This window comes from Stegodyphus dumicola, chromosome X1, assembly GCF_044657685.1.
Source record: "Stegodyphus dumicola isolate Sdum_Otavi_A_Nest chromosome X1, ASM4465768v1".
In the NCBI taxonomy this organism is placed as follows: domain Eukaryota; kingdom Metazoa; phylum Arthropoda; class Arachnida; order Araneae; family Eresidae; genus Stegodyphus; species Stegodyphus dumicola.
In genome coordinates this window covers 36,993,557-37,020,861 of record NC_140780.1, presented here as the reverse complement: position 1 = coordinate 37,020,861, position 27,305 = coordinate 36,993,557, and the positions used below count along the sequence as shown (strand labels likewise).

Below are 27,305 nucleotides of genomic sequence, written 5' to 3'. Positions count from 1 at the left end.
TTTTGCTTTAAAAATGATTGAATTATGTTGTTTTTATCTTCCGGTTAAGGATTTTATGCCTTTAGTAAATCTGTATGCAATATTTTTAGAGTTATCAGCAATTTTAAAGTTGTTTAATTGCCGCTAAGCCTGTTTTTAATGGCGGCCATTGATGTTTACATTTGAAACAGGAGACTAGTGGATTTGTTGCCAATCTAGAGAAACTTAGCTTCGCAACAACAAAGATAACGCATTCATTTATTATTGCCAATTAAATCATGCTTAATTCTTTCTGGAATTTTTTCGAGGAAATAAGCGTTTGAGATTTACTTCGTAATTTTTAATATAGTTTTATGTATTTTTGCCTTCTCGCGAAGTGAGAACTGAATTAATTAAATGAGAAGTACTCAATCGTCTGTGAAAAACTGCTTCTGTTTTGTTTTGTTTGCTTAATTTCTTTTATACATAGTTCTAGCTTTATTATAGTATTTGAATAGAACATGTGGCAACGATTAGATAATTCTTTAAATGATATACATTTTGTGCATTCTGAGTTATAATATGAATGAAATATAATACTGTTAAGTAAACCTAGCGCCAGAGTGTCGCTATGGTAAAGAAAGTGAATTTAAAGAATGCATTTATTCTATTGTGGTTTATGCGCTTTCGGCGAAGTAGGTTTAGTTCTATCTAATAAGTTTAAATAAAATGCAAGAAAAAATGCGTATAATTTAATATTCCGTACAAGGAAGTCATGTGGTGTACACATCAGATTTTTTCAATCATGCTTCTAATGAGGAACGCGTTAGGAAGTTTCAAAGTGAACTAAATTTGTTGACAGCCTCTTACAGAGAGTCATGTGATTGCTTAATCAAAACACGAACACAACGATTAATAACTAAATTCATTTGTAAACACTGTGAAACATCAGCACCAGAGGAAACTTATGCTGCTTTGGTAAAGACATCACAAAAAGAATTTCCTTATTAAAACAAGAAAATGTCCACGAACGTTAAGCTAACTTTATTTAAACTAAAAGTTCAGCTTAATCACTTAACCGGAACGCCAAAGAAAATCAATAGCGAGTAAGTATATAAGTATATAAGTAAACGTAAGTCCGAAAACCAGTCGTCTCCAATTTTTAAATCAGCTTGCCTTTCATTTTTCCTTTATACGAAAGTAAATGCATGTTTTATAATATAGAAAGGTGATTGCAGTGTATTATATGCAAAAATAGAGTACTGCGAAATTTATGGTTAGGAGTATGCACATAAGTACGTGCTGTATGTATAGATGACAAGTATGTTTTTAACAAAAACTATTGTTTTATTTAAGGAAATGACTATATATTGAAAATCTTCGTGTTAATGAATATAATGGAAAACTTTGTGCAAAATATAATTCTATATTCATTCCAACGTTTGGCTCTGAGTCCAATAAAACATTCGCTGCATCCTTACTTGAAGTATACTTAAGCATAATGAAAAGAAAATTAAGTTCTTGACATGAGTATTAGCTGAAAGAAAATATGTTATTCAAGTTGAAATTACTGAGATTATTAGATATTATAATTAGCTCTTTGTGGAACTTTTTCTGGTTTAAACAAACGCGCACTTAGTGATGGTTCAAAAAGCATCCTCTTAAACAACGAGAATCTGTCTTGTTTACTGTGAAAGAATCTATTCATATGACCACACTCGGTATTAATAAATCACTCCATACAAGACTTAAATGGCGTTATCAATGTTCATTGACACTTCATTTCATATTGGGTGTATCTAGTGATGCTAATTTTATTCTATTTATGCACCCGTCTATATATATATCCTTCTATATAATGTCTGCTTTTCAGACATGAAGATCCTAATACCATTTTTTATTTTTACTGAAAAGGAACTAACTTTGAAAAATAAGAAAAATATGAGTAAGTTGACGGTTAGAGGCTGTTTTATTTACCCGTTACAATCATCTACTAATGGTTTATCTAATAATTATGCAATTGTCTATGCAGTCTCGTAGACTGCTAAATATATGAATTAAAATTTTTTTTTGCAAAAACAGAGTGTGTTTTGCAGTGTTAAAATATATTTGTTTATTTAGACATCAGAAATTAACTCTAAGAAGACTCTTACAAGAATTCGCAAGGACTTTGTCAGTCTCCAAAACTGAAGTTCCCTTTAGTTATGCATAATTAAGGCATGTCTCATGAAAAGAAACCATATTTTTGCAGAACGTATACAATTAAGTTTCCTTCATTACATTTTCCCCACGACATATGAAGCTCTTTAAAGCTTTATTTACTTAAAACAGGTAGGTACAAGTAGGCACTATTAAGGGCTAGGAGAATTGACTAAAACGGAATAGAAATAACTATGGGAGCAAGTAGCTATGGTATATGTAAGCTTTCTAGAATTATTTCTTTTCTATTAGATCACTTTCCTGATACATAGCAAAGCGGCATTTGATTTCATCCAGAAGAATACATTCGTAGTTAAATGGCTAGAAACTCTTTTACAGATAACAATTAATTGCCCATCTGCATACAAAGGCTTGCTGTCAAACAGATTTCATAAATAGATCAAGCTTTTCCAAGACAAATTCTTTATGATTTTTACGTAAAATTGGGGATTTAGGCTAAGGAATCACATATTGGAATATTTTGTTTTAATTTCAGCTATTCTTCGAAAGGAGTACTTTTCTTGCAGCATAATTAGGAAAAAGGAAGGAAAGTTATTCAGCTAATAATTCTTCAATGAATGCAATTTAAACTCCAGTCGCTGAAATATTTGTGTTAGTATACATAACGGAATTTTTCCGATTATAATGTAATCAAATCAAGATCAGTATTAATGTATGACCAAGACGAAATCTGCGTGAAGGAAGAACATAAAATACATACTCATAATACAGAAATATTAAGAATACAATCACTGATGATCAGTGATAATCTAATTATTCACTCTATTTCAGTCATAATTTAATTATGTTACCTTTTTGTAAGATAAATAATTTCTTGATAATAATAATAACAAAACTAATCACTTAGTCTGAAATTTATGTACCACAGGTCCTGTTCTCAGAATTGTCATCTCAAACCCTGTTCGTCAATCGATAACGATGGAACGTTTTAGTAACAACTTGGAAATCACATAATATTTCTAAAAAATATTGTATTATTAAAAAAGTAAATTATAAAATTAATAAACTAAAAAACAAAAAAACTAAAAAAATATTGTATTATCGTATTATTAGAATTGCATAAGATGCGGAGGTAGGAATGCTTTTCGTTATTTAAATTAATGATATTACGTAGAATTTTACAGAAATTTATTTTAAATCATTCGCAGTTCAAAAAAGTTTGTATACATTATTTGTTTACGATCATGAAACATGATATCTTTTAGATTTCTGTTGTTCTATCTCCCTACAAAATAATTTATATATGTTTTTATTTACTTCCTTGTAGTATTTCCAATATTTTTAGATATGAAATCAGATGTAATTAGATAATTCTATGTCTTTATAGAAAAAACCGCATTCCCAAGGAATTCATAAATGCTGTCTGAATGAAACTCGGGTAGACCATCTTTTACGCAGGAGAATTTTAGTTTGTTAATTGGTAATCACAATATATTTGGGTGAACTCGCCGATTAATGAAATTTATGATAACTTAATACATTCCATATGTTAAATAGAAGAAGTAAAAATGTGCAACATAACTTTCCGCTGATGGGATAAGAATCATATCTTTAATCCTCGAAGGTTAGATTTATTATTCAAGCTAATTCATTCCATAATTTATGTTTTGTCTGAATCTTCCAAAAATTTTCTTCATATAGACTTTGGAATCAACCTAACTTCTACCCCATTTTCGTCGAAGGAGTAAGAAATTTGTTTCGAGCTCCACCTCTGTATTTTTGACCAAGCACTTTAAATACCACGGGTCTTAGCAGCAACTCCTAAGGCGTCTTAGCAGTGCTTTCCGCGTTTCAACAAAATTACCGTCAGCAATGAAAGTTTATATTCATTTATGCTAATTATTAGGGAGAATATCTTTCTCATTTTTTTGAATTCAACTCTTACAAAACCGTATTTTTTATAATGATCGTATTATAGTATAACTGTATCTGAACTTAATTCCCAATTATTACCAGCAATGTATTCATTTATACATGAAGTGTTTACCCCCTATTTATACGTACTACAACAGACAGCTACATTTTATATGTAACGAAAAATTAACGTAAGCGAAACAGATGTATGCAATTAGGTAAGATAAATTAAGCCGTTAAAGAGAAGGATTTTGATAAAGAAGACACATACTTTTGAGTCAGTTCTTGAGTCTATCGTTGGAAAAATTTTATTTTATTTTAAAAATTTTATTTATTTTAAATTTTAAGTCTTTTTTATGAGAAAATAACAATTTTATTTTCAATTCTGTAGGCTATCGCAGTATTTTATGCAATTATTTTTACATGCAGTGTTTTATGTTTTAAAAGAAAAATATTTGCATAAATAGTTATTAACATTATTATTATTGCCAATTAATTGGTGAAACATGCAGATCACCGACACGAAGATAAGTAAAAAATTATCCGCAATTTGGACATGACTATTCTTACATTATTCATACTGAGCTCTGTGTACGTTTATTTTATTTTCATACTGTTGTGGTCATGGCGTAAAAGTTTGATCCTAATTCCTACATTTGTCTTCCTTTTGTTCCACATAGCTCATGGTCGCCCCATTAGAAGTTTGCACGAAAGAGGAACAACGAGAAGTGATCCAGGTTTTGTGGTCAGAAGGTGTATCAAGCTACGTTCTATAAAGGGCATAAGTGGTTTAAGCCGAGCTGGCGTTAGGCATAAAGTTCGAAGTTTTTAACTTTATGCCGACTTGGGATAAGCGTCGACCAAGCAGAGCGAACGCGCGAAACCTGAATGAGAAAACAGAGCAAGAAATCTGTATACACAAATTCAACGCATGCGAAAATTTAGCTTTTCTAAGTGGGTGCGCCTTAGACCCTGTGTCTCGCAGGTGTGTTTATTCCTTGTGAAAATGCATCTGTGACATTTGCATCGCCGTCTGAATGCAGCGTGTCAGAGGCCGCAATACGCATGAGGCAGAAGCCGGATGACCATTTACGGCCACAAATGATAACAACATTGATCGTGCATGTGACATGGTTCTGTTAGACAGATGGGTGACTATTGATGAAGTGGCCCATAGTCTGCAAATTAGTCATGGCTCTGCTTACGAAATTATCCACAAAAGACATGGGTTTCATAAAGTATGTACAAGATGGGTCTCAAAATAACTCACAATTTTGCATAAATAAACGCGCTTGGACATCTGACAAAACCATTTGGATCACTATGGTAACTAACGGCTTCTTAGAATCATCACTGGTGACGAAACATGGATCCAACATTACGAGCCAGAGAGTAAACGGTAAAGTATGGAATGGAAACATTCACAATCACTCAGCAAGAAAAAGTTCAAAACCCAACCATTCGCAGGAAAACTGATGCTTAACGATTTTGAGGGCGCACAAGGTGCAGTACTGGAACATTATCAGGAAAGTGGCACAACAATAAATAGTGCGCATTTCAGTCAGATGGCTTACTGACAGGCTAAAGCCTGCAATTCGAAGTAAACGCCGGGGGATGTGCTGTTGAAATGTATTGTGTTGTTGCATGACCATGCCCGTCTACATGCTGCTGCCCAGACTGCTAAAACGCTCCGGAAACTCAAGTTTGAAGTAATGGCTCATCCTACGTATAGTTCTGATCTTCTTCCTTTTGACTATCACTTGTTTGGTCAAATCAAAGAGGTTTTAAAGGGACTTCGATTCACCTCAGACCAAGAAGTGAAAGCCGCGGTACACGCGTAGCTCGCTGCACAGCCAAAAACGTTTCTTTTCTGAGGGCATCAGGAAGCTTGTGCAACGATGGACCAAGTGCATTGAAAAGCAAGAAGACTATACTGGAAAATAATAATAACGTGAGCTTCCTGTTTGTGTTGCAACTTTACATCCACGTTGGGGATAATTTTTGACTTGCCCTCGTACGTTTGAACTAGCACGATCCGAGTTCAGTAAGTGCTGGTAAGCAATGGTTAAAAGTAAATTTTGTAAACGGTCATCATTGAATTATAAAGCGCAATAAAGTAATTTACATAAACCAGTTTTACACTATTATACTTTTAAGTATGAAATAAAGTTGTATTTATGATTAGATATACACTAAATCAATAAAATATTCTTACGGTAAAAACATCCAGGTTCATCATTCTTCTGTGTCCAACCTTTACAACATTTTGAAACTGTATTATATTGTGTTTCGTATGATTCAGTAAATCCTGAGTAATAAACCGTTCTGAAAAGAAAGAAATATAAAAATATAACAGGTACACAAATAAATGCACTGTCGTTATTGTAGTTTTAAGTGAAGCATGGCACAGTAATGTTTACGTTATAACTAAAGTATTATGTATGGCATTCGAAAATGTTTGCTCATTTTATGTACGCGTCTCTTTAAGCACAGCTCTAGATAGATATTAATTAAACAACTTTTAAATATTAAACAACTATTAAACAACTTTTAAATAGAAAGTTTCTCAAAAGGTACAGAATTTTATGGAAACATTTTCAGTGCTGTAGATAGAATTTTCAGAAACATGGGAAAACAGAAATGAAATAAAATAAAAAACAAAATAAAAAATGTAATAAAATCTGAAGGATTTCAGATTTTACATTATGCCCAAAGGGGAGTTTTTTTAACGTTTTGTGTGCTACCTTTATTTATTAAATATCATTTTCTTCGCACTTAAACCATAAAATTCAATTCAACAGTAATACCGCATGAGTATATCTTTAGATTTTCCGATACACAGTCTCGGGCGCTGGAGATAAAGATGTTTTTTCTTGCAGTACAGTATTGCCAATGCTCGCTTTGAAATCGTTGAGTTTGTTAATAAAAATTCGTTAAAGTGTTACAAAATATAAAATCGATAATAAAACAAATTTCAAATTCGGGATTCCAGATGTCCATATTCAGTGGCAGATTACATTATTCAAAATTTGATGGCTCTAGGTACCGTTGTTTTATCACAATGCGAGAAATTTGTATACATTTATGGAGATTCTTCATTATTAATTTCTTTAAATATAACCCAGGTCTGTCTAATATTTGGTGGTAACAATTTGAAAAGTGAACCGACGTTTATAGTGAACCAACGCAAAATGCCAAAACGAAAATAATAGCCCTTCTAAGCCCTTTGGGTTAAAAATATTCAAAGCATTAAAAATGAAAATAAAATTGATAGTATTGTTTAGATTGAAACAATACTATTTTTGACTGCATAAAATGCAAAAATTATTGTATTGTATAAATCGTAAAAGAACTTAATTTTATTAAAAAAATCTAATTAGCAGAGGCAATAGGAAATATTCTGTCATTTCGGTTTCCTAGTTATTAGTTTTAAAATTTAAAATTCATAAAGTTTCTTTCTCACTGTGGAGTAGGTTGTATCTTAAAGAGTGATTTCAGATAGCAGCAGATATTATCCTTATAATATTAAAAAAAGTAAGTTTCTTAAAATAGTATTAAATACTTTAAATTTTGTATAGTTATATTTGTATAGTTTGTTTTATTAGTTTAAATTTTAATTCAGTTATTTTAAATTTAACAATTCTTTGATTAGTCTTACAATTCTACCAGATGTAATTCAGAAATGTGAATCTGTTAATAATTCTTTCGTTTGCTTCTTGACAAAGACCACAGATTTATCAAGTATTAATTAATATTATGTGAATTTTATTTTATTTTGTATCAGTTCCTTTTTTTTCAGTTTTGTTTACCAAGGTTTTAATTCAATTGCTTTAATTTATTCCTTCCTGTTAGAAAATTTACCACGTTAGGTTTATTTTAATTATATAATAATTTTACCTTTTTCTTAATATATTATTTTATTAATTTTGTAGCAATTTTCGCGACATTAATAGTGATTATTAATTAAATTTTATCCATTTTCTGATCTGTATATAAATATATGCAGATGTACTTAATCAATGCCTAAGCACGTTTTAAATTTCCAAAGCAATATAAGTATAAGGTTTCCTCGCATGGCATAGTCTGTCATAAAATATTAAAAAAAATAATTGTGCATTTGACTGTTGCACAAGACTTATTACGTTGGAAAAGGAAACACATGTCTGGGAAATGGCCAAATCAGATAATTACCAGCGGAAATGCTTTTGAGATAAATTTAAACTAAAATAAAAATTTAGAGATAAATATTTCTTTTTTCCTTCGATTACCCAATTACTCCGTTTTTCTGCATGAACTCTGTCTACTTTTAATTCTTTCATGGCCAATTCTACTCACGTGTTTTATCTTCGCCTTTGGCAGAAATCTAACTAATCTGTCGAACAATAGATGGCAGCAGGGGACTACTAAACTCCGAAAGAGCTAGAAATCAACGCGGAAAACAAAATTAACGGGGTAAATGGATTAACGTCAAATTTGTGCCAAAGTCAGATCCCATATATATTGTTTTAAAATTATTCCTGATTCACCTATTTTTATTTCATTCAAAAGAATGTTTCACTGATTTTGAAATTCAAATTTTAGGATTAATATTCTGAAATGAATTTTATTTCTAATGCTTTAATATGCTTGAAAAAAATTGCTCAAAATTAAGTTTATTCCTTGATTATGATACATCAATTCTAAAAATTTAAATGTAGTTAAAAATTTATTTTTAGTTACAAATTGGTGCAACGATTAATGAAACTTGATTTCAATTCAACTACCATGCACTTCTCTGCCAAATGACTTATTTCATCACAGCAGCTTCGAATAAAGTTAATATAATTTACTAATACAAGAAGCAACACAAGAACTAGAATTTTATTCTAACGCGACAGAGAGAAGCTTGCTGCTCAAACAGTGATACTTGCATCTACTCTTAAAACGATTCATTGAGCAAAACTGGATAACAAAGAAAGCTAGAAATATTTAACCAGTAAGCCAAAAGAATTTACATCTAACATATGCACCGTTAAAAAAACATGTGCTAGCTACAGCCTGTATATCTAGGACCATAGAATATTAAAGTTTAATAATTAGTTTAACTCTGTGGTTTACACAGTATGCAATAACTTGAACTCTACCATGCAGCAGTCGTCTAAATTATTCCCTCTGGTGGTGCTATCCGGTAATATATTTTACTTCCTTAAATAGGGAAGTTCTAGATTGTATGTCATATTTTCTAATTAATAAAATTTGTTATTTCAGTGCAATGCTATTTCACTATTATTGAAGCAAAAGTAAAGAAGAAAGAACTTTATTCTGTATTATTATAGTAAGAGAAACATACTTTATTCTGTGTCTGCAAATTCTGAATAATGCGAAGTAAGTTTACTTTGGAAACTTGCATTTGACAAGAAAGACAAAGAATACGTTGAGGTGATTCAAAAAGACGTTATGATTCCTAAATGAAAGCGTAAGCGAAAAGAAAATTGCAAAAAAATATAGTTTATTTTTTATGTAAACACATAGTTGATAATGTGCCAGGCAATCATCTGCCAAGCAACAAATTCAAACTGAAAACCAAACACACATTAACAAAAGTATAATAAACTCGGTGTAAAATCTTTTTTAAAACGTAATGGGTTTAAACAAATAAATACCGTCGTCGTAAATTTTCCTTATGCCAAAATGTTTTATTTTTGTCTTAAAGCTGAAGAGGCAATAAATATTTTCATGGTATTAAAACTTCCAGGAAAAAATTAATAATATACTTCTAAAATTGTATTTTTGATAACAACTAATTAAATTTAACTTTCATTTATTCAAATTTGGTCGCTTATATTAGATTATGTTGTTTCAAATTATCACATTGGAACTATGATCTTGCGTCCATCACTAAAACTTTTTATTATTAGGTGCTCAAGTTAATTTTTATCGTGGTATTTGAATAAATGAATACTTCAAATTTTTAATGTGTCTATATGTTATGTACAATGATATCAGTCATTGTAGCAATTTGAATACAGCAGTTTCTATTTAAAATCTGAATTTACTAACACTATCATCTTATACCAGTATCCATTGATCAATTTAATTCCTTCAAAATGCCACAGGAGTTTAAGGGAAAAAATTTAACAGCCTTCGACTGCTTGCATCATATTCCTCGTTTTTTATATGTCATAACGTTAGGTGAGGAACATTGTAAAGTGCACCACCTGGATTCATCTATGAATGTACTGAGCACCAGTACTCTCTGCTCCCACATTTTCTTGCGCATCTCAGTCACTGCGATCTTGCGGTGGAGCAACAGGAAAACAAACAGCGTTTCTTCTCACATCTAATCTATCATTCGTCTTTTTGCTAAGGAGCAGATATTCTACTTTTTTCCGTCACGAAATGACTACTAATGTCACAAAATTATTAAATTACTTAGAATAATAGTAATAAGCTGAGATGTCGTGGTCTTGTTGAAATAGCCAGGAAGAGACTGTTAGTGAAGAACTCACCGATGAATGATATAAAGTTGGTCGTTTCGATACTACACTTTCTGAGAGTTGATTCTTGAATTTATGGATGACACTACAATGGACGCTTAGTCGTCTTCCTGCTGGCCATCTAAAAGAATCTAGTATTCGGTTTCTTTGGGTTGGCACTGAAATCAATCCTTTTGCATACGTGAAATATCGACAAGCATCCCTGAGTTTAGATTTTAGCACAGATGTTTCCTAAATAAACAGTGCTACTTTTCAATTGCGCAATTTTTTTATTATTTTTATCTTTTACAACTTTAACAAATTTTATTTAATATCCTTACATTAATTTTTAAAATACTTCAGAGGAAAAAGCGCTCATTTCTTAGTTTTAAAGGGCATTTGTTTCAGCAAAGTTGCTTAGTCATGCATATCGTAAAACTTCCCCGTTTAGTACCTTCATAATATTGACAATTAATTAATTTAGAAACATTTATCCTGGATTATTTCATTGAGGGGGTGTTTTGAATTATACTACTCTCCATTATGGAAATATTCTTGAGAAAGTTTCAAGTATCGTCTATTTTGTTTTCTTTTCCTCATTTAAGTTTCCGTTTTGTAATTAGTATAAATAAATTACATCTGAATTAAATTTTTATTTGTCTATAAAACATTCCCAATAATTGAATTACGAATATAGATTGCCGTAATCTGATATTCTAAAAATACATACTTATTATATAAAGCACTTTTAACGTTCATCATTATAATGGAATAATAGATTACTTATATTTTATCACATTCAGTATGAATATTGTTTATATGTTTTTAAAAATTCTCAAATTTCTGAATTATACTGAGGCAAAAGAGTAGTAAAGCTTCCTTAGTATGGCAAAATGTATATGGTTTTCTGGTCTTTCTATAGGTTTCTGAAAGTAGTTAAAATAGTCATTCGATTTGTAACGATTCCATTTTTACTCAAAAGCGATTGAGGTTTATGTTTAATAACGACATAATATGGATGTGACATTTTCCAGTACCCAATTTTAATAACGAATTTTGGGTAAGTATCATTCTAGAGCAGACAATCAAAACTTAGTTTAGAGGTCTTTACAATGAAGGTATTATCAAAGCAACCCCATGTGAGCGATGGTCTAAATCTATCTGAAATAGGATTATTAAACGTTTCGCAGTAAGTTTCATTCATATATCAAATTTGGGAGTTTAATTTGCTTAAATTAATTCTATAAAAATTAAAGCACTTAATGTTATTAATTAATAAAAGGGGAAAATATTAAATACCTCGTTTGGAAATATAACTCTCTCAATGTTAAGTTTGAATTTCTTTCAAGTTTTAAACCTGAAGTTTTGGGAGATAGTAGTTTTCCCTAGCTTAAGCGTCATTTGAAACGGGTTATTTTCTGTGTGATATTGACAATTAAAAATGAAATTATTAATTTTATATTTAAAATTTATACACAATTTATCTGAAAACTTTACCTTTATGATATGACTGGAACTTTGAGTTTCGAGCAAACAGAGAAGGATATGATTTAGCTTTTATAATAAAAATCTCGTGGATATTTCGGGGTTAGTTTTTATCTTTTACTTTTAGCTCTTATTTTACGGGGAAAAGCTATGCAGTTTTTTTTAGACACAGTTTTTCCCGGCTTCGTCCTTTCTTCTGGAAAACGAGAGTAAATTTCTTTTAGTATGTTTGCCGGGTTAAGGGTGAAACATTTTCGGCTGTTTTATTTGATTGTTTCTAAGGAGGTATTTTTCTGTCCTTTTTTCACCCTTGTGGGGCAGTTCAAAGGAACTGAGGAAACCTCTCTTAAACGGGAAGTATACTCTTTCCAGGTAGGGGGGGGGATCTTTAGTAGGTTCAGGTTTTGATGTGCAAGTGAAAAATATGAGGAAAAAAAAATAATACTCATGTACTTTATTGTAGCCGGTTTAACTGAATGTGTTGATTAAGTTTAATTCAGAGAATACATTTCTTAAAAAATGTCTTGAATAAACTAAATAAAAAGTACTGTAACATTTCATTATTCTATTTCCAGTGTGGGATTTTATTGTCGCTAACAAATCTTGCTGATCAAGGTTGTTTTTTTTAAAAGTTTTTAGCACTTTCTACACAAAGCAATTGTAGCTATTAAACTATTATCTCTTTAATGTAGTCGGACTCAACAGATATTTATTTGTACTTATAAGTTTACTGTTAACACAAGTCTGCTCAACTTTTAATTAGACACTCTTCAGTGATTAGAACTATTCAAACGGAAAAATAACACGCTTGAATTTGCTAAATGATACATAGATTTAAAACGTATGCTGCGACAAATAAAGAAAGACCTTTTACTTTGAAATCAGCTACTGAAGCATATTTTACTTTTATTTCTCTTAAACATCTAAGAGATTCTCAAGCTTTCTCCAAATTATATGCACTTGAATAAAAATCACTGAAAATGGAAGCATGAAAACCATTAAAGTAATAAATATTATACACATTTCTATTTACAAGATTCTTTACCTACTTACCTAGGCTCGTAAGTAACACACCAGCTGTGGTGGCCGCAGTTCGGTTTCCAAACTTTGGTCATTTGCGTGTATGCTCTCGTACATGGTTTCTGTACTTTGACTGACTCCATCTGGCGCTCCGTACATACATGGGGCCTGGAAAAAAATATTATCGCTTTATGATGCTTAGTGTAATGATAATTCGACTTTGGAACATAACGACTGTAACATTAAATATTAGTGCTGTTAAGAAGTATTTAAGAAGATAGCTCAATGTATATATTTAAATTAATTTGTATTTAAGTAAATGCATGGCGATTTGGAAATTTTTGCTGAAATCAAAAATTTTTATTAGGGTAATTTATTTTATATGAAGCTGTTGAAGATTTAGTGTTAAGAAAAAATAAATTGTGTCATAAATTTATGAAAACAATCGCATGAACTCGCGTTTCAAGTTGGTATGCTTTTATACCCAAGTATGGGTATCGTATGCTAATTCGACATTGTGCAGTTTCTTAGTTTTAATTCTTGACTTCCCTGTTTAAAATTATCTCATTTGACCATCAATCATTATACTATTAATAATCTTTTCATGAGACAATAATCATAAACATTACTTCTGTAAGAAGTTAATTATTATGCTTTTATAGTTGTGAAAGCAAATTAAGTCTATACAGAAGAACATTTTTGTTATGCTTCTTTTGTTTTTATATTTTGATATTCAAAAATGCTACTTCCATTTTGAATAAATTTTCAACTTAAGTTTTTAATAATTATGTATTTTACATTTAATACATAATTAATGATACGTTTTGAGAAAGTTACTTTCAGCAACGTCATATTTTTCTAACCCAGGCTAATCATAAACACGTAGTTCTTCTCAATATAAAAGCCATTTGCAAGAGGAAACATTAATGTCATCACGTTTTTATTTGTTTACTAAATACTACGAATCAGGTACAACTAATAAAAGCCTTATATTTAGAACTCCCATTCAGATTCAATGAGTATTTCCACAAAAATGTTAGCCTTCCCAACCAGGCAGAACACTGCTGCCTGGTTGGTATGCTTTGTATGTTAAATAACAGAAATATTTAACATACAAAGCAGTTAGGTGAATTTAACTTCGATATATTCCAAATATTTGAGAAAAACGGCACATCATTCTTAAGTAAATGAATGAATAAACGATTGAACTGAAAATTTATTCTTTAGGATCAGAAAACAGGCTAAATCTAAAGCGAGTGTGAAAATTACAGCTATGTAAATAACTAAGGTTTTGTTTAAAACTGCATATGCTCCTTTTTGAAGCATTCAATCCAAGCATGAGGCTAGTTTGGTGGTGTTTTTTTACTTTCGTGACATTTTAAAAAATGTTAGGTTTTTATGATTCTTTGTTCAAAGAATTTTAATTTATTTTCTTAGACTCTGAACAATGGGCGTTCTAGCATAGTAATATTAGCAACCTTGATTCTTTTCCTGTTTTGTCTTTGTTAAGCCCTGCCAATACTAGAGAAAGAGGAAAGAAAAAATATCTTTTTTTTATTCCCTCTTTCAGACTTTGGTAGCATTTGTATTGTAATTTTATCACTTAAAGCAAGATTCAGTATATTTTTTTAACTTTTTGTGCAAGATTGAGACAGCTTACCTGGACTTTCTGTTCAATTGTAAACATCTTTTTCGAGAGGATTTCCAAAAAGAAAGGGTGAGGAAAATTACTTTTTAACCCTTTCGCTCGCCGTCCTCTCCTGTCCGCGAAAATTCCCCCCCCCCCCGGCCCAGCGGCCGTCTGTTTTTCGTAGCGTGTAATGTTGCTTTCTCTGTACATCATAACGTTCCATACTGTCAATGACGTGGATGACTGACGTCAATGACGTCAATGAATATTAAATAAAATTATAAGGAAATAAAGCATAATGGAAAAATAATATCTCTGCTTATTTCTAACAGCAGGATAATTTTATAACATCTGATCAAGGCGGTCCACTCCTCCCATTTTGTTGTTGTAATCTTTTACTTTTATTGTTTTTCTTTTTTTTTTTCTTTTTTTTTTTTTTTTACAGTTCTTTTTTAATGTTCCAACATCAATCATCGAGTTGTTATGGACTGTACTCATCAAACGTATATCTTTCTTGTCTTTCCAATTCACAACCTCATTCTTCCTCTTTTTCTGCTGAGTAGACGTTGAAGATCTCTCACTGTCTTGTATCTTATGTAACATGGCGCGAATATTCATAAAACACGGGAAGAAATTCACTTAGAAAGAGAATGCCCGATTAGTACTGCCCTCTAGGACGTATTAGAACAAACAAAAATAAAAACTCAAACAAGTAAATATTTAGAAACGTTTTAAACGTTTAAAAGTTTTAAAATGTAGAAGAACGCTTGAGGCGCGTTACGGCCGCCCTGCCGAAGTTTCACTTGAACGCGCTAGATGCGTTACGGACGGAGAAGAGGTTAAGAAAAAAGACTGTACGGTCTTACGAAAATTAACCGCTTATGTTATTATTATATCTGTACTACTTCCGTCAGCTCCCACCAGGGTGCAAATTAACTACTACGGAGTTCATTTAGCTAACGACAGAGTTTTCATAGCGTCACTAATCTACGTGATATTTCCTACCCGAGCTCGTAGAATACTTAGTTCGGCTTAACATTTTATACCGTTATTACTCGCACATTCAAAGAGAAGTCTGAGCAATGCTTGATAAAAATTGGCTTTGTGAATTTCGAGCTCTAAATACTTAAATTCTAAAATACTTAATTATACAAGATGATACTTTGCATTTTATATTAGCTTAAATCCCGCAAACAGCGAGGATTACTTGTAAGCACTACCTGTGCATTTGCTATGTTTAGGTTTTAATATAACGGTTACTTTAAATCTGAGTCTATTGTTGCTTTACGGAGACTGGACGATAAGTTATCTGAAAGTCTCACAAGAAACCAAAGTTACTTTATTAAGTTAGGGGTTTTCTATAAGATATGATAATTTTTTTAGTAAAAGTTTAATGGTACAGTATATCTTCATTAGTAATGACAGAAAACAAGAATTAATTACAACTAAGTCTCTGCAGTATTTGGTTTTATTTCAGTTTCCAATTTTTATAGGAAATCTGAAATCCTGATCCATTTTTTTGTAGTATGAATTTATGAAAAGAACTTAGAGTAACATCTTAATAATTACTTAATTTAAAATATCATTTTTTGTGTGGAATGCTGTGAATTTTTGCTTCAATCCTTCTTGATTTGTAGCTGCCGACAAGTCCCCCCAAATACACAGTATTTTATTTAATCCTACCAGCTTCTTTCAAAATTTCGTTGCATATTTTTATTGATCACACTAAACTTTTGTAATTTATTTTTTATCTTAAGTTGACTCTAAATGCTGCAACGTTTTGATGCAACTGAGAAGACTGAATATTTTCGCATTATGTAAGTAACATTTTTAAGTTTGTTAAGTAATTTATTACTGCGTGATATGTGTGTTTAACCCTATAGTGTAAAGATTAAAGCATTTGCATCACTAATCAGTTAAACTAAAGAGTGGTTCAGATAGTTTAACAAAATTACATTAAGAAAACATTTTGCATTGATCATAGCATTCAACGAAACTGCGTCAAAATGGTAATTTAAAATACTGATATAAAAATTCAATGCAGCATAGTTTTAAGAAACATTATAATATAAACATGATGCAGGAAAATAAAAATGCTAAAATCTTTCAAAATCTTGGCAAAACATTTGTTGTCGTTATTTCTTGAAAATGTTGTTTCTTATTTTAACGTTTATAGCTTTATTTAAGTTTTCTTTTATTAAGGATATATTTTTAATCTAAATTTATAATACGAGAAACCTGAATGAATTTTACCCACATTTCTCTCGCATCTTGTCTTTGTCGCTTTAATATATTTTTTAATATGTCTTTAATATGTCTTTTAATATGTTTTTTTTTTTTTGTAAATAAAGTTCTTTTTTTTCAAGATTAGTATTGCGAAATAATTGTATTCCTCTGTAACATTTCTTATCAAAATTTGGAAAATTTCGATATAGTTACTGCATTTATTGCATTCTGGTATTGCACATTTTAAAACAAATTAGTGATTTGTTTTCTCTATTTAGTACTGTTAATTGAGAATTCTCTAATCAAGAATAAATGGAGGACATTTTTATTCAATTCATTTCAGTGAAATTGTTACAAAAGAAATAGAGAGATAAATTGTTGCTAGAGAAATAGTTGAATTTCTGTTAAAGAGCAGTTTTCACTACGTCATCCCTTTCCTTAGATTACAAAATAGCCATCAGTTGCGTAGTGATAAATTAATGGCTCCGAGGGTTCATTAGAGTTTTTGAATGATGTAGATGTGAAAAACGTGCAGTGTCCTTGACGGGATTTGAACGCTGGACCTTCCTAACACGCATCGAATGTGCTTCCAGTTACATCCCGAAGGCATGCGGAAAAGAGGGAGAAAATACTTTACATACTCCCCCTTTTAAGAGGCGGATGGGGATAAGGGGACCCAATCGCCAAATTGTGGTGGTGACGAATTGTCGTTTACCACCTTTTAGTTCTTTCTCTACTGTAGAGTTATTAGGATTTTTGATGCTGGAGACGTGAAAAATGCGGAATGCCCTTGCCGGGATTCGAACCCTAGGCATCCCGAATACGCGTTGAATGTGCTTCCATTTGCACCACAAAGACATGCGGAAAACAGAACGAAACTACTTTATTCTTTTATTTGCTTCACTCGATCTGAGTTATCGGATTTTAAAATAGAAGAATATTTCAGATTTTTTACGACTTTTTCTAAGGAAGCTTGTTTTACGTTTGCTTATTTCAGTGTAACTTCGAGCAAAAGAATTAACGTGAAAGCACAACATAGCACATCAGTTTTATAAGACATCTGAGTTAAATATTATCCTAAACAAGAAAACGTAAAAACTTTTATTAAGCATACAAGAATGAATTCTTCAGTCTTAAAATAGTTTTGAGAAATATGTTGAAGGTCTGAATAAGAATACGAAGGATAATGATATATAGGATAATGACTATATAGGATAATGATATATAGGAATTTTTCAACGTTCAAAATAATGGGAAATGGCGTACCTTTCGGATTTCTATGTCTATGGGTAGAATAAATTAAAAATGGAACGATATATCCTGTTAGTATGTTACATAAAAGAATGCTGATAAGTTTTATTTCGAGTTTTATTGAATGCAAAATTCCATAAATGATCCAGGAATGGAGGAACTTAGCTCAACCTATCGTTGCTAAAGATACACAAAACGTTATTTTATTAAAAGGTAACTATGAAAATACTTTTTATGATTAAATCGCTTGTGTTCCTCGAGTATTTGATATAAAGAGCAAACACTTGAGGTAAAAAGTTTTACAGGCAATTGATTGATTATTTAGACGCTACAGGCAAGCTAGCCTCACAAGATGTGCAATAAATATGCAAGTGACTTAGTAAAAAGTTAGATTTAGTGCTTGTAATTATTTGAAAGCTCAATAATCGCTGAAAGCTCAGACGAAAGGTTACCAGTGACCCGCTGGCGATGATAGAGCTAGAGATGTCGCTCTATCACCGCCAGCGGTATGTTAAACCATAGACCTTGTATTAAACCATAGATGCTCCTCGCTGTCCCGAGGATGCTGCAGGAACCATCAGGTGCTCTTTCTCTAAACAACTCGTGCACAGGGTCTATACCCAGTCATTTAGGGTAAAATGGCCCCTGCATTTATACATTTTATATGTTCCTCGATTACAGCGCATGATTTAAACTTATCAGAAAATTGTAACTGCTTTGATGGATCATAGTTTGAAAGCTACCACACTTAAGTCAAAAGGACAGACTCATTGCGACGTTCGTAATTAAACTGTATACTTATTTCTCTAAAAACTGCATCGGATTTAAACCATAGCGAATGAGCTCTAGATCTTTAAAATTGCACAAGAGCAATCAATGCAAGCTGAGACAGCAATGGTTTTGATCAGTAACGAACAGGTCCGTGTTAAATCGAAACGAAAAAGCAGGATAAATATGTACAGTAAGAATTAGCACCATTTGAAATATCTGAATTAAGAAACAAAACATTAATTAGGGTATGGAGCATGAAATATAATTTAATACAGATTACTGTTGTTTGTACATGTACCTCTAATTACACTCTTTGAAGAATGTTTTGAATCCCACTGAAGGAAAATAAAATGTGCATCTCCCAAGAAATTATTCACGCTTGGGATAAATAAAGCAGTATTATAATAAGACAATTCTAGCTTTATAACAATTGAGTATAACATTTTCATTCATGGAACAACCATCTTAAAAATGACACATATTATTTAAACTCATTAAGTTTTTTTTAGGATCACAGCTGCATTTATACCAGAATCAAGCTATTACATATGGCATAGATCAAAGTAAGTAATCTGACTATCAGCTGTTTCATTCTTCAATCCGACAGTTTTAAATACCTCCCACTTAACGTTTTAAACTGCTTTAATAGTTCTAACGTTTTTTTTGGAGGGCAGTAGAGTGAACTGACTGATTTTTATTGATGCACAACATACATTTAAGCTGTATTTGACATTTCTTTTTGGATGAGAAGCATTTTGAGAATTTTGAAATATTTGCCAGGTTATACGTTGTGGCTTTCCTTGGAAACAGAAGTATGCTTTTGCTGGCAGGAACACGTTTAAAAGTAAAAAAAAAATAATAAAATAACCCGTCACCGCTGTTATGGATCTTGTTGTTTTTAGATGTTCTTGTTGTTTATGGATGTTCAGTTGTTGTATCTAGGATTTATTTCGATGGTTTTGGCAATTGCGGCAGTAAATTTTACAAGGAAAGACCACAGCCGGATGTAGTTTTAAATCAATAATCTTGCATCACAGCTACGACAAAACGATACAGCATTTTGTTTTACAGGAGCAATGTTAATTATATTAGGCAGTTTTCCTTTCACATAAAAATATATCCAACATTTTCATTTAAAAGTATCGAATCAGCAAATGATTTTATTACTTTATTACCATCTCAAGAAATGGAATTCATTTTTCCTTCATATGAGGTTGAAATTGAAACTGATTCAATGCGTCAATCAGTTAAAGCAGAGGTGGCCAAGTGCTGGACCGCGTATGGTAACTCAGAACAACTGCATCATTAGAAAATGTTTTTGGTGAACTTGTTTTCTCGCATAGTAACAGCTCATAATTTTTTATACATTTAAGAGCACAAGAGCTTCACAAAAAGACAAATGGCATTTTAAAATCTATACAAATAATTATATTTGGTGTAAACGGTGTTCTAGCTGCAACATTGATAACAAATGTAATATGAAATGCACATTAATGTTACATATATAAGAGCAATACATTGATATAATGTATAAAATTAAGGGAATAAGCGCTTCATTCTGATTGACGAAGCTTTTATATAAAGCTGTATCAACTTGGAGGGTGACTGGAATAAGTCTGTCTTCTTCGGAAAAATATAATATTTCACTTTTATACTTTTAAAGGTATTTTAATTACCAGTTCGCTCTCAAAACAACTAGAGATTAAAATAAGCATGTGATATAGAACAACATATTACATTTATAAGCATTAAATGTGTTCAATGCAACTAGAAAAAGAGCATTATGAAGACCTCTCTTTATGAAGCAGTTTAATGTGTTAGCCGTTATCCTCAGTGTGTTCATTTCACATTTGTGGCGAATTACTTTCCCAATAAAAGGATGCTGTTCCTATGTGTTATTTCTATGCATTATTTTTAAAGAGATGATATGCTAAATATAAATAATATACCGACTATAAAAATAAATGTTTGATAACACTTAACGCTCTGTCGGGTATTCTAAACATTTGTGTCGAATTACATTCCCAATAAAAGTATACTGTCCCTATGTGTTATCTTTATGCATTATTTTTAAAGAAATGATATAGTACAATACAGCGCGTGAGGAGTTTTAAGAGAAAGCTACGCAAAAGAAGTAAAACCTTCAGGAGCACGAGCATTTAATAACTAGATATCTGGCAATTTTGAGATCGGATTAGCTTTCTATGCTCTTTGAAATGTGTTCTGTTTAACGTTTTTGAAGTTTAAAACATAACTACTGTGTGATATTGTGATATTGTACTAATATCTGTGAGGAAAAATTTCAGCATTTTGTTTTATTTTTCGTAATAAGAATAAATTTTGTTAACTTTTCATCAGACTTGTGCATTCAATCTATTACGAACCCGTACGCACGCAACCATGTATGTAATAAAATTGTAAAAATATGCAGTAAATTTTAAATTCATATTCTATTGAAGCAAAAGAAACAAATCAGTGATGACAACCACTGCATAAAAATGAGAAAAGTGGTGCAGAACCATTCAAAATCTTAAAAAAATAATTTTATATTTCTCGTAACATCTCCATGAAAGCGCTGGCGTTTGAGAAAATAATAAAAATCACAGCTTGTTTCTAGAGCTAACCAATGTGCAATACAGCAAAGGCAAACAATTTTTTTAATAAGAAAATTTGGCCTCGGGTCTTCAGCTGATTAAAATGCCACGAGAAATGTAAAATTACATCTTTAAGATATTTTACATTTGTATATGACTTTTCTCACGTTTATGCAGTGCCTACGCTCGCTACGTACGTTTTTCTTTCGTTCCATTTTTTGCTGTTTCAATGATATACGAAGTTAAAAATTACTATTTATTTTTTTTATTCTTACATGCGCATGTTTACCGCTTTACATGCGTTTTTCTTTATTATACAATTTCAAAGTGCAGTTCATTAGTATACAAATAAGATGTGTAATTCAACAAGTATATACAAACAAGTGTATACAAACAAGATTCACAATTAACAGACGGGCGGCTAACAGTAGTAGAGAGGGTAATGCCAGTAAATACTGATATCCATTATCGTAGGCGTATAACCTGACTGCCTCGATGTACTTATGATTTTTCCGGTATGCAACCGGTATCTTCTTCAAAAAGCCATCACTTCCCTTATGTAGATACACCTCCTGTGCTTTCCATATTCAGTTAAATAAAGAAACAGGCTGGCTGCAAGGGGAACTCTTATTTTCTTCATGTGCATCTTTCCTTAGAAAGACTCCCACGAAAATCTTCCTTTCCTTGTGCAGAAAACTAGAATGCTCTAGAACTTTGTCTTAATCATTAACTAAAATGTAAAAACGCAATTGGTATGCAAACTATTGCTAAATGTTTTTACCTTGTAGTGGTGTGCACTACTAGGAGGCGTTGTAATGTGACAGTCTAACCAAATATCTATCTAGAAATCCTTAATTAAATTTACATGTGCCCAATACTTACTGGCCTGAATTCTTAGTGGTAGTACTCGGTTCTGTATACATTGTTACGCACCAAAAAATAATTTACTGAAGATGTATTTTTCTGATTCCCCAGCGATTTGTCACCTGCAAGACAGCTTTTAACTCACCAGCCCGAATTTTAGTCTTCGGTGGCTGAATGAAACTGCGTCTAAATATATCTTTGCATTTATAAACAGTAATCAGTTATTGGAGATATATCTTTGACCAGTTGCATTGTTTTGTTATTATACCCATGAAATATAAATTTCTTCAAATTGTAGACAACTTTCAATGGCAAGAAATTTCTTCCCCCCCCCAAAAAAAAACAAATCCCTCACCACCCCCACTGAGATACTTACTACTTCTTTTGATAATTCTTTTAGCTTCATTATGAAAAATCGCAGCTTAAAAATACGTTTTTCAACAGAACATCGCATTATAAAATAATTAGAAGCTTCATTTTTTGCTTATTGAGCTTTGAATTTTTTCTTTCCAAAGCTTTTTGCCAGTCATTATTTTCTGGAGACTAAAAACTTTTGGTTCTCCGCGCTTAAAATTTCTTGTGCATGTCTTGTCTTCTTAGAAAGGTCCCTTATTTGAATACTTTCAGTAATATGCAAGTACTATTAAGAATATAAGCTATCTGAAAAATCTGTATTGTTTGTAATATTTCCTTTTACTGATAAAGAACTTCTCTGCCTAATGTATAGATTATACATTACGCATTTACTTTCATATATTTTGTTTACAAAACTCACTATGCTTGTAGCAGTAAAGAGACTTCAGCAGGCCTTCAGAATTTGATACTCGTCTGAGAAGTCAGATACGTATTTATCTTGCGCTTAATACTTATGTAAGTATTTGTCCATATAGACATATTTTTTCTCTTGGTGTATGTCTCCCACCAGCGGTTGAGTGGTCAACACCCCTCTGAATACTGGTAGTTCGACCCGGGTTCGAAACCATCTGAAGATTCTGGTTGCATGGTTGGTCTCCGTGTTTACCCCATGTGTAACGTGAATACGGGTCAGCTTCTTTTAGAAAGGTCTTCCCCGAGGCCATCCTTTCGCTTAGGCAGATAGTTTATAAAAAATGCGCCCGACTTTTTACAGCTTTCTGTACACACAGAAAGAAACAGATCACACTTCAAAGAAACCCATTAATTAAAGACTCGCGTTATGGTTTTAGGTTTTTAAACAGTCACTTGAACAACAAACCATACCTACGGTGATTGCATGCATCTTAAAATAGAGCTTAAAACACATCCAACATCGTTTGTTGTTTTGTAAATATATACAGCTGTTGCCAATCTTAAGTTTCTAAGCTGTATTTTCAAAATTAGGTGAGGCTTACTGATAAACGAAGAGTCATTTCTTCATAATTTAGAAAAGCTCGTCTTAACTTTCTCTTAAGATCTTAAAGATCTTTCGATATTCTTATAAATCGCTTTCACGAGCCGCTCCACTATGAGGCAGTTGGGCGAGTTAAACTTCTACTTAATTGAGTTGAAAATTCAATCTTTCTGTGTACGATATCTGTCTAGCTGTATCAATGAGTTGGTTGCTCTGACAAAATTAAAGCCATTGTCACATTATACAGTGGTACATATTTGCCTGAGAACTTAAATTCTTCTAAATCTCATTAAAAAGTCATCTGTGGAGGCTCAAAATATACCGCTGTGTACAACGCACAAGTGAATATTTGAACGCAAATCTTTTTTTTTTTTCCATGAGTTTTTTTTTCCATTTTATCAATACCTCTGATTTGGAATACAACAGCATATTTCACTCGATTTTCATGAAGTGGCCCAATTATATTTTCCAGGTTCCTTGAACTATACCTTTTACAAATCGTGTTGTAAAGACATTCATAGCAGGAGTCCGTACGAGGTTATTTCGTAGCAGGAGATGTGAAAATTAGTAATGCCCTCGCCGGGATTCGAACCACGGACCTCTCGAATACGCGCCGAGGGTGCTGACCACTACAATACGAAGGCATGCTAAGAAGGCGGGAGAAATAACTTATAGTGTAATTAGCTACAACCTATTCTTATTTTTATTTCGTTATGTATCTAAAAGATTCCCTAAGTATCTAACTACCTGCATGACGATTCTTCACATGAACAAGAAAAATAAGTCATTTTACAACAGGAAAATAAGTCATTTGTAGCACGAAAACGTGTGTTTTGTAGCACGGAGAAAACATCGCAAAGAGAAAACATCGCAGTTCTAAAACATCGTGATGCAAAATATCGTCGTCTAAAATAAAGCGGTTCAAAAATTTCGCAGTTTAAAAACATCGTCGTCGAAAATATCGTGGTAAAAAATAAACTATCCATAAATCATCGCATGGCGATAACATCGCAGACATGTTTTTTTTTCAGGTTTTAATAATTGTAAATGGATATTTTCATAATGATTTGTGAGCGCAAGATGGAAAGAAGGATAATCTTTACTTTCATATTTTTAATAACTAATAAATTTTTACTGAAAAAGTAAGAAGGAAATTTAAGCATAGAAAATTAAGGCAACTTAACAGAATTCTAAACTGACATAGTTAACTAACAAAGGCCATTAATAAATCTTTTTTTTATAAAGTTTTCACTAGTAATTTTTCATTAAAAGTATAATATAAAAATGTTTAGAAAAAGGAAGCTACGTAACTGCATGACCTTATCTATAAAAAATTGCTAATTATGAGATTATTTTCTTCACTTTTGTCAATCTAATACTCTTATAATGATAATTATTTCTTGCTGTGCTTCAGTTTATTCTTAAGTATTAAGTTTTCTTCTTACTTTTTCAGCAAAAATTTAATAGTTAATAAAAAATGTGAAAATAAAAATTATCTTTCTTTCCATCTCGCGCTCACAAATCATTATGGGATTATCCATTTACAATTATTAAAGCCTAAAAAAGCATGTCTGCGATGTTATCGTTCTGCGATGATTTGTAGGTACTTTATTTTTTACCGCGATATTTTCGACAACGATGATTTTAAACTGCGAAGTTTTTGAACCGCTTTATTTTCGACGACGATATTTTGTACCACGATGTTTTAGAACTGCGATGTTTTCTCTTTGCGATGTTTTCTCCCACGATGTTTTGTAGCACAACGTTTTCGCCTTGCGTTATTTTCTCCGCGACGTTTTCGCCCGCGATGTTATCAACGGGCACCGACGTGAACGTGTTTAATACACACAACTGTTGCCTTTTACAAGTTTCTACACTATACTTTCAAAATTTCGGTGAGGTTTGCTTATGAGCCACGAAACATGAAATACAAAGAAAATAAACATTAAAAAATACATTATTAACAAACAGCCTTCGTTTGCTTTGCATATTCAAATCAAATAATTTAACCTAACCTGCCTTTAAGTATGTGCATGCATTTACACTCATATTTTAAGAAACATTTGAAGCATTAATATATGTATTATTTCCTTGTCTCACGTATTTGTAGAGACAGATAAGATGCATTTTTATTCCAATCTCAAAATAACACGTCTGATAAAATAACACGCCATAAAATAAAACCAAATTTCTAATTTAAAACTGGAAAGTGAGTAATTTACGTAAATAAATAAATGAGACAAACGGTCTTTAAACAAATTGCACTACAGCAAAAATAAGAATAAAAAAGCAATTTCCCCGTGTACGGAAGACATACGTGAACTAGTCGTCGGCAGAAGAAGCTAAGCATCCACCCACTATTAATTTAAAACTACGCACGTGCGTTGGTGTCTTTCTTAATGACACACGTGTGAGGCTGTGAACTAGCTCATTGTATTTATTTTGTCGTGTCAAAATAGACAGGCTCTGCAGTCGAAATCGCGCGTGAAGAGCGTAATCAGCGGAATAGTGGAATTGTGGAAGAACGAAGCTTTTCCTTTTTTTTCCGCTACTCACACATTTCTTTTAGTTAATATGGAAAACTACATTACCATATTTTGAATCAAATGTTAGACAAATCAGTTATGTAAGAATTTAAAAAAAATCTACATCTTCCCTTTTTACAAATACCAACAATAGTTGGCCTGTTTGGTGATTGCTTTATACAGATACAATTTTTTTTTTTTTTTTTTCCCAAAGGAGAAAATCAGCTATGTTCTCTCCTGAATTTAAATCACTGTTTCCCAGTTTTTAGGTGAACGTACCTACCACTTACGCCACAACAGCTTGAACGGAGAAATAGGCAGTTCTTTGCAATTTGAAAGATCATTTATTGTACAACACATTATTGCCTACTTGACGAATACTAAACATATAATTAACAATGAAATTTTATAAATTACTCCTTTTTATATAAAATAACCTATTAGCAAATAAAAAGCATAATTTTTAACAAATAAACAAAATATTCTAATTACGTTTGACACAGAAACGCGTATCCGCCCCCCCAAATTTAGTAACAAGCTATACAAGCATACATTTTTCATTCGTCATATATTCATCATTATATGTATTGTTCCCAAAGTAAGAACGGTTTGAATGTGGGTCAGGAAATAGTGTAGCTTTGGAGTGAAATACAGGGTGCTTGATAATGCTTGATTAATATTCACGCGTCACAGTGAAAATTCACACTGCTTACTATCTGTTCAAGAAAATTTTGGGATTCGATTTGTTCTTTCTAAAGAAGTGCATGCAAGCTGTGCGGGGTTCCGCTCAGAAGATCCGTTGACTACTTCCCGTACCATGTACTATCACAGACAAGGTTATTCTTCATGCAGCTCAGCCTTATCCGGGTGAACATAAATGCTCATAAAATGAACTATGCAAATAAAACTTCTCTAAACACTTATACATTGTTTTAAGATATTTAAACAGATATAAATTAAATCTGAAATTTGAGGAATTTTTGGAGTGGTCTATCTCAAAGTTCAAGTCAAGAATAATCACAAGTACACAGAACGCATTATTTTCAGGAAAATTAAAGCTAGAAACAGTCTCGATAATTCGGA

General features: G+C 31.9%; 1 protein-coding gene across 4 annotated transcripts in view; it reads right to left on the bottom strand.

Moving 5' to 3' along the window:
- LOC118182303 (uncharacterized) overlaps nt 1–27,305 on the bottom strand; it is a 495,450-nt gene that overhangs the window by 338,238 nt on the left and 129,907 nt on the right. For all 4 annotated transcript variants that reach the window (XM_085807736.1, XM_085807739.1, XM_085807738.1 and 1 more), the window contains exons 2-3: nt 13,026–13,160; nt 6,248–6,357 (exon numbers count right to left, since the gene is read on the bottom strand). In XM_085807736.1, the coding sequence (XP_085663862.1) occupies nt 6,248–6,357; nt 13,026–13,160 (245 nt within the window). The remainder of the gene's footprint in view (nt 1–6,247; nt 6,358–13,025; nt 13,161–27,305) is intronic.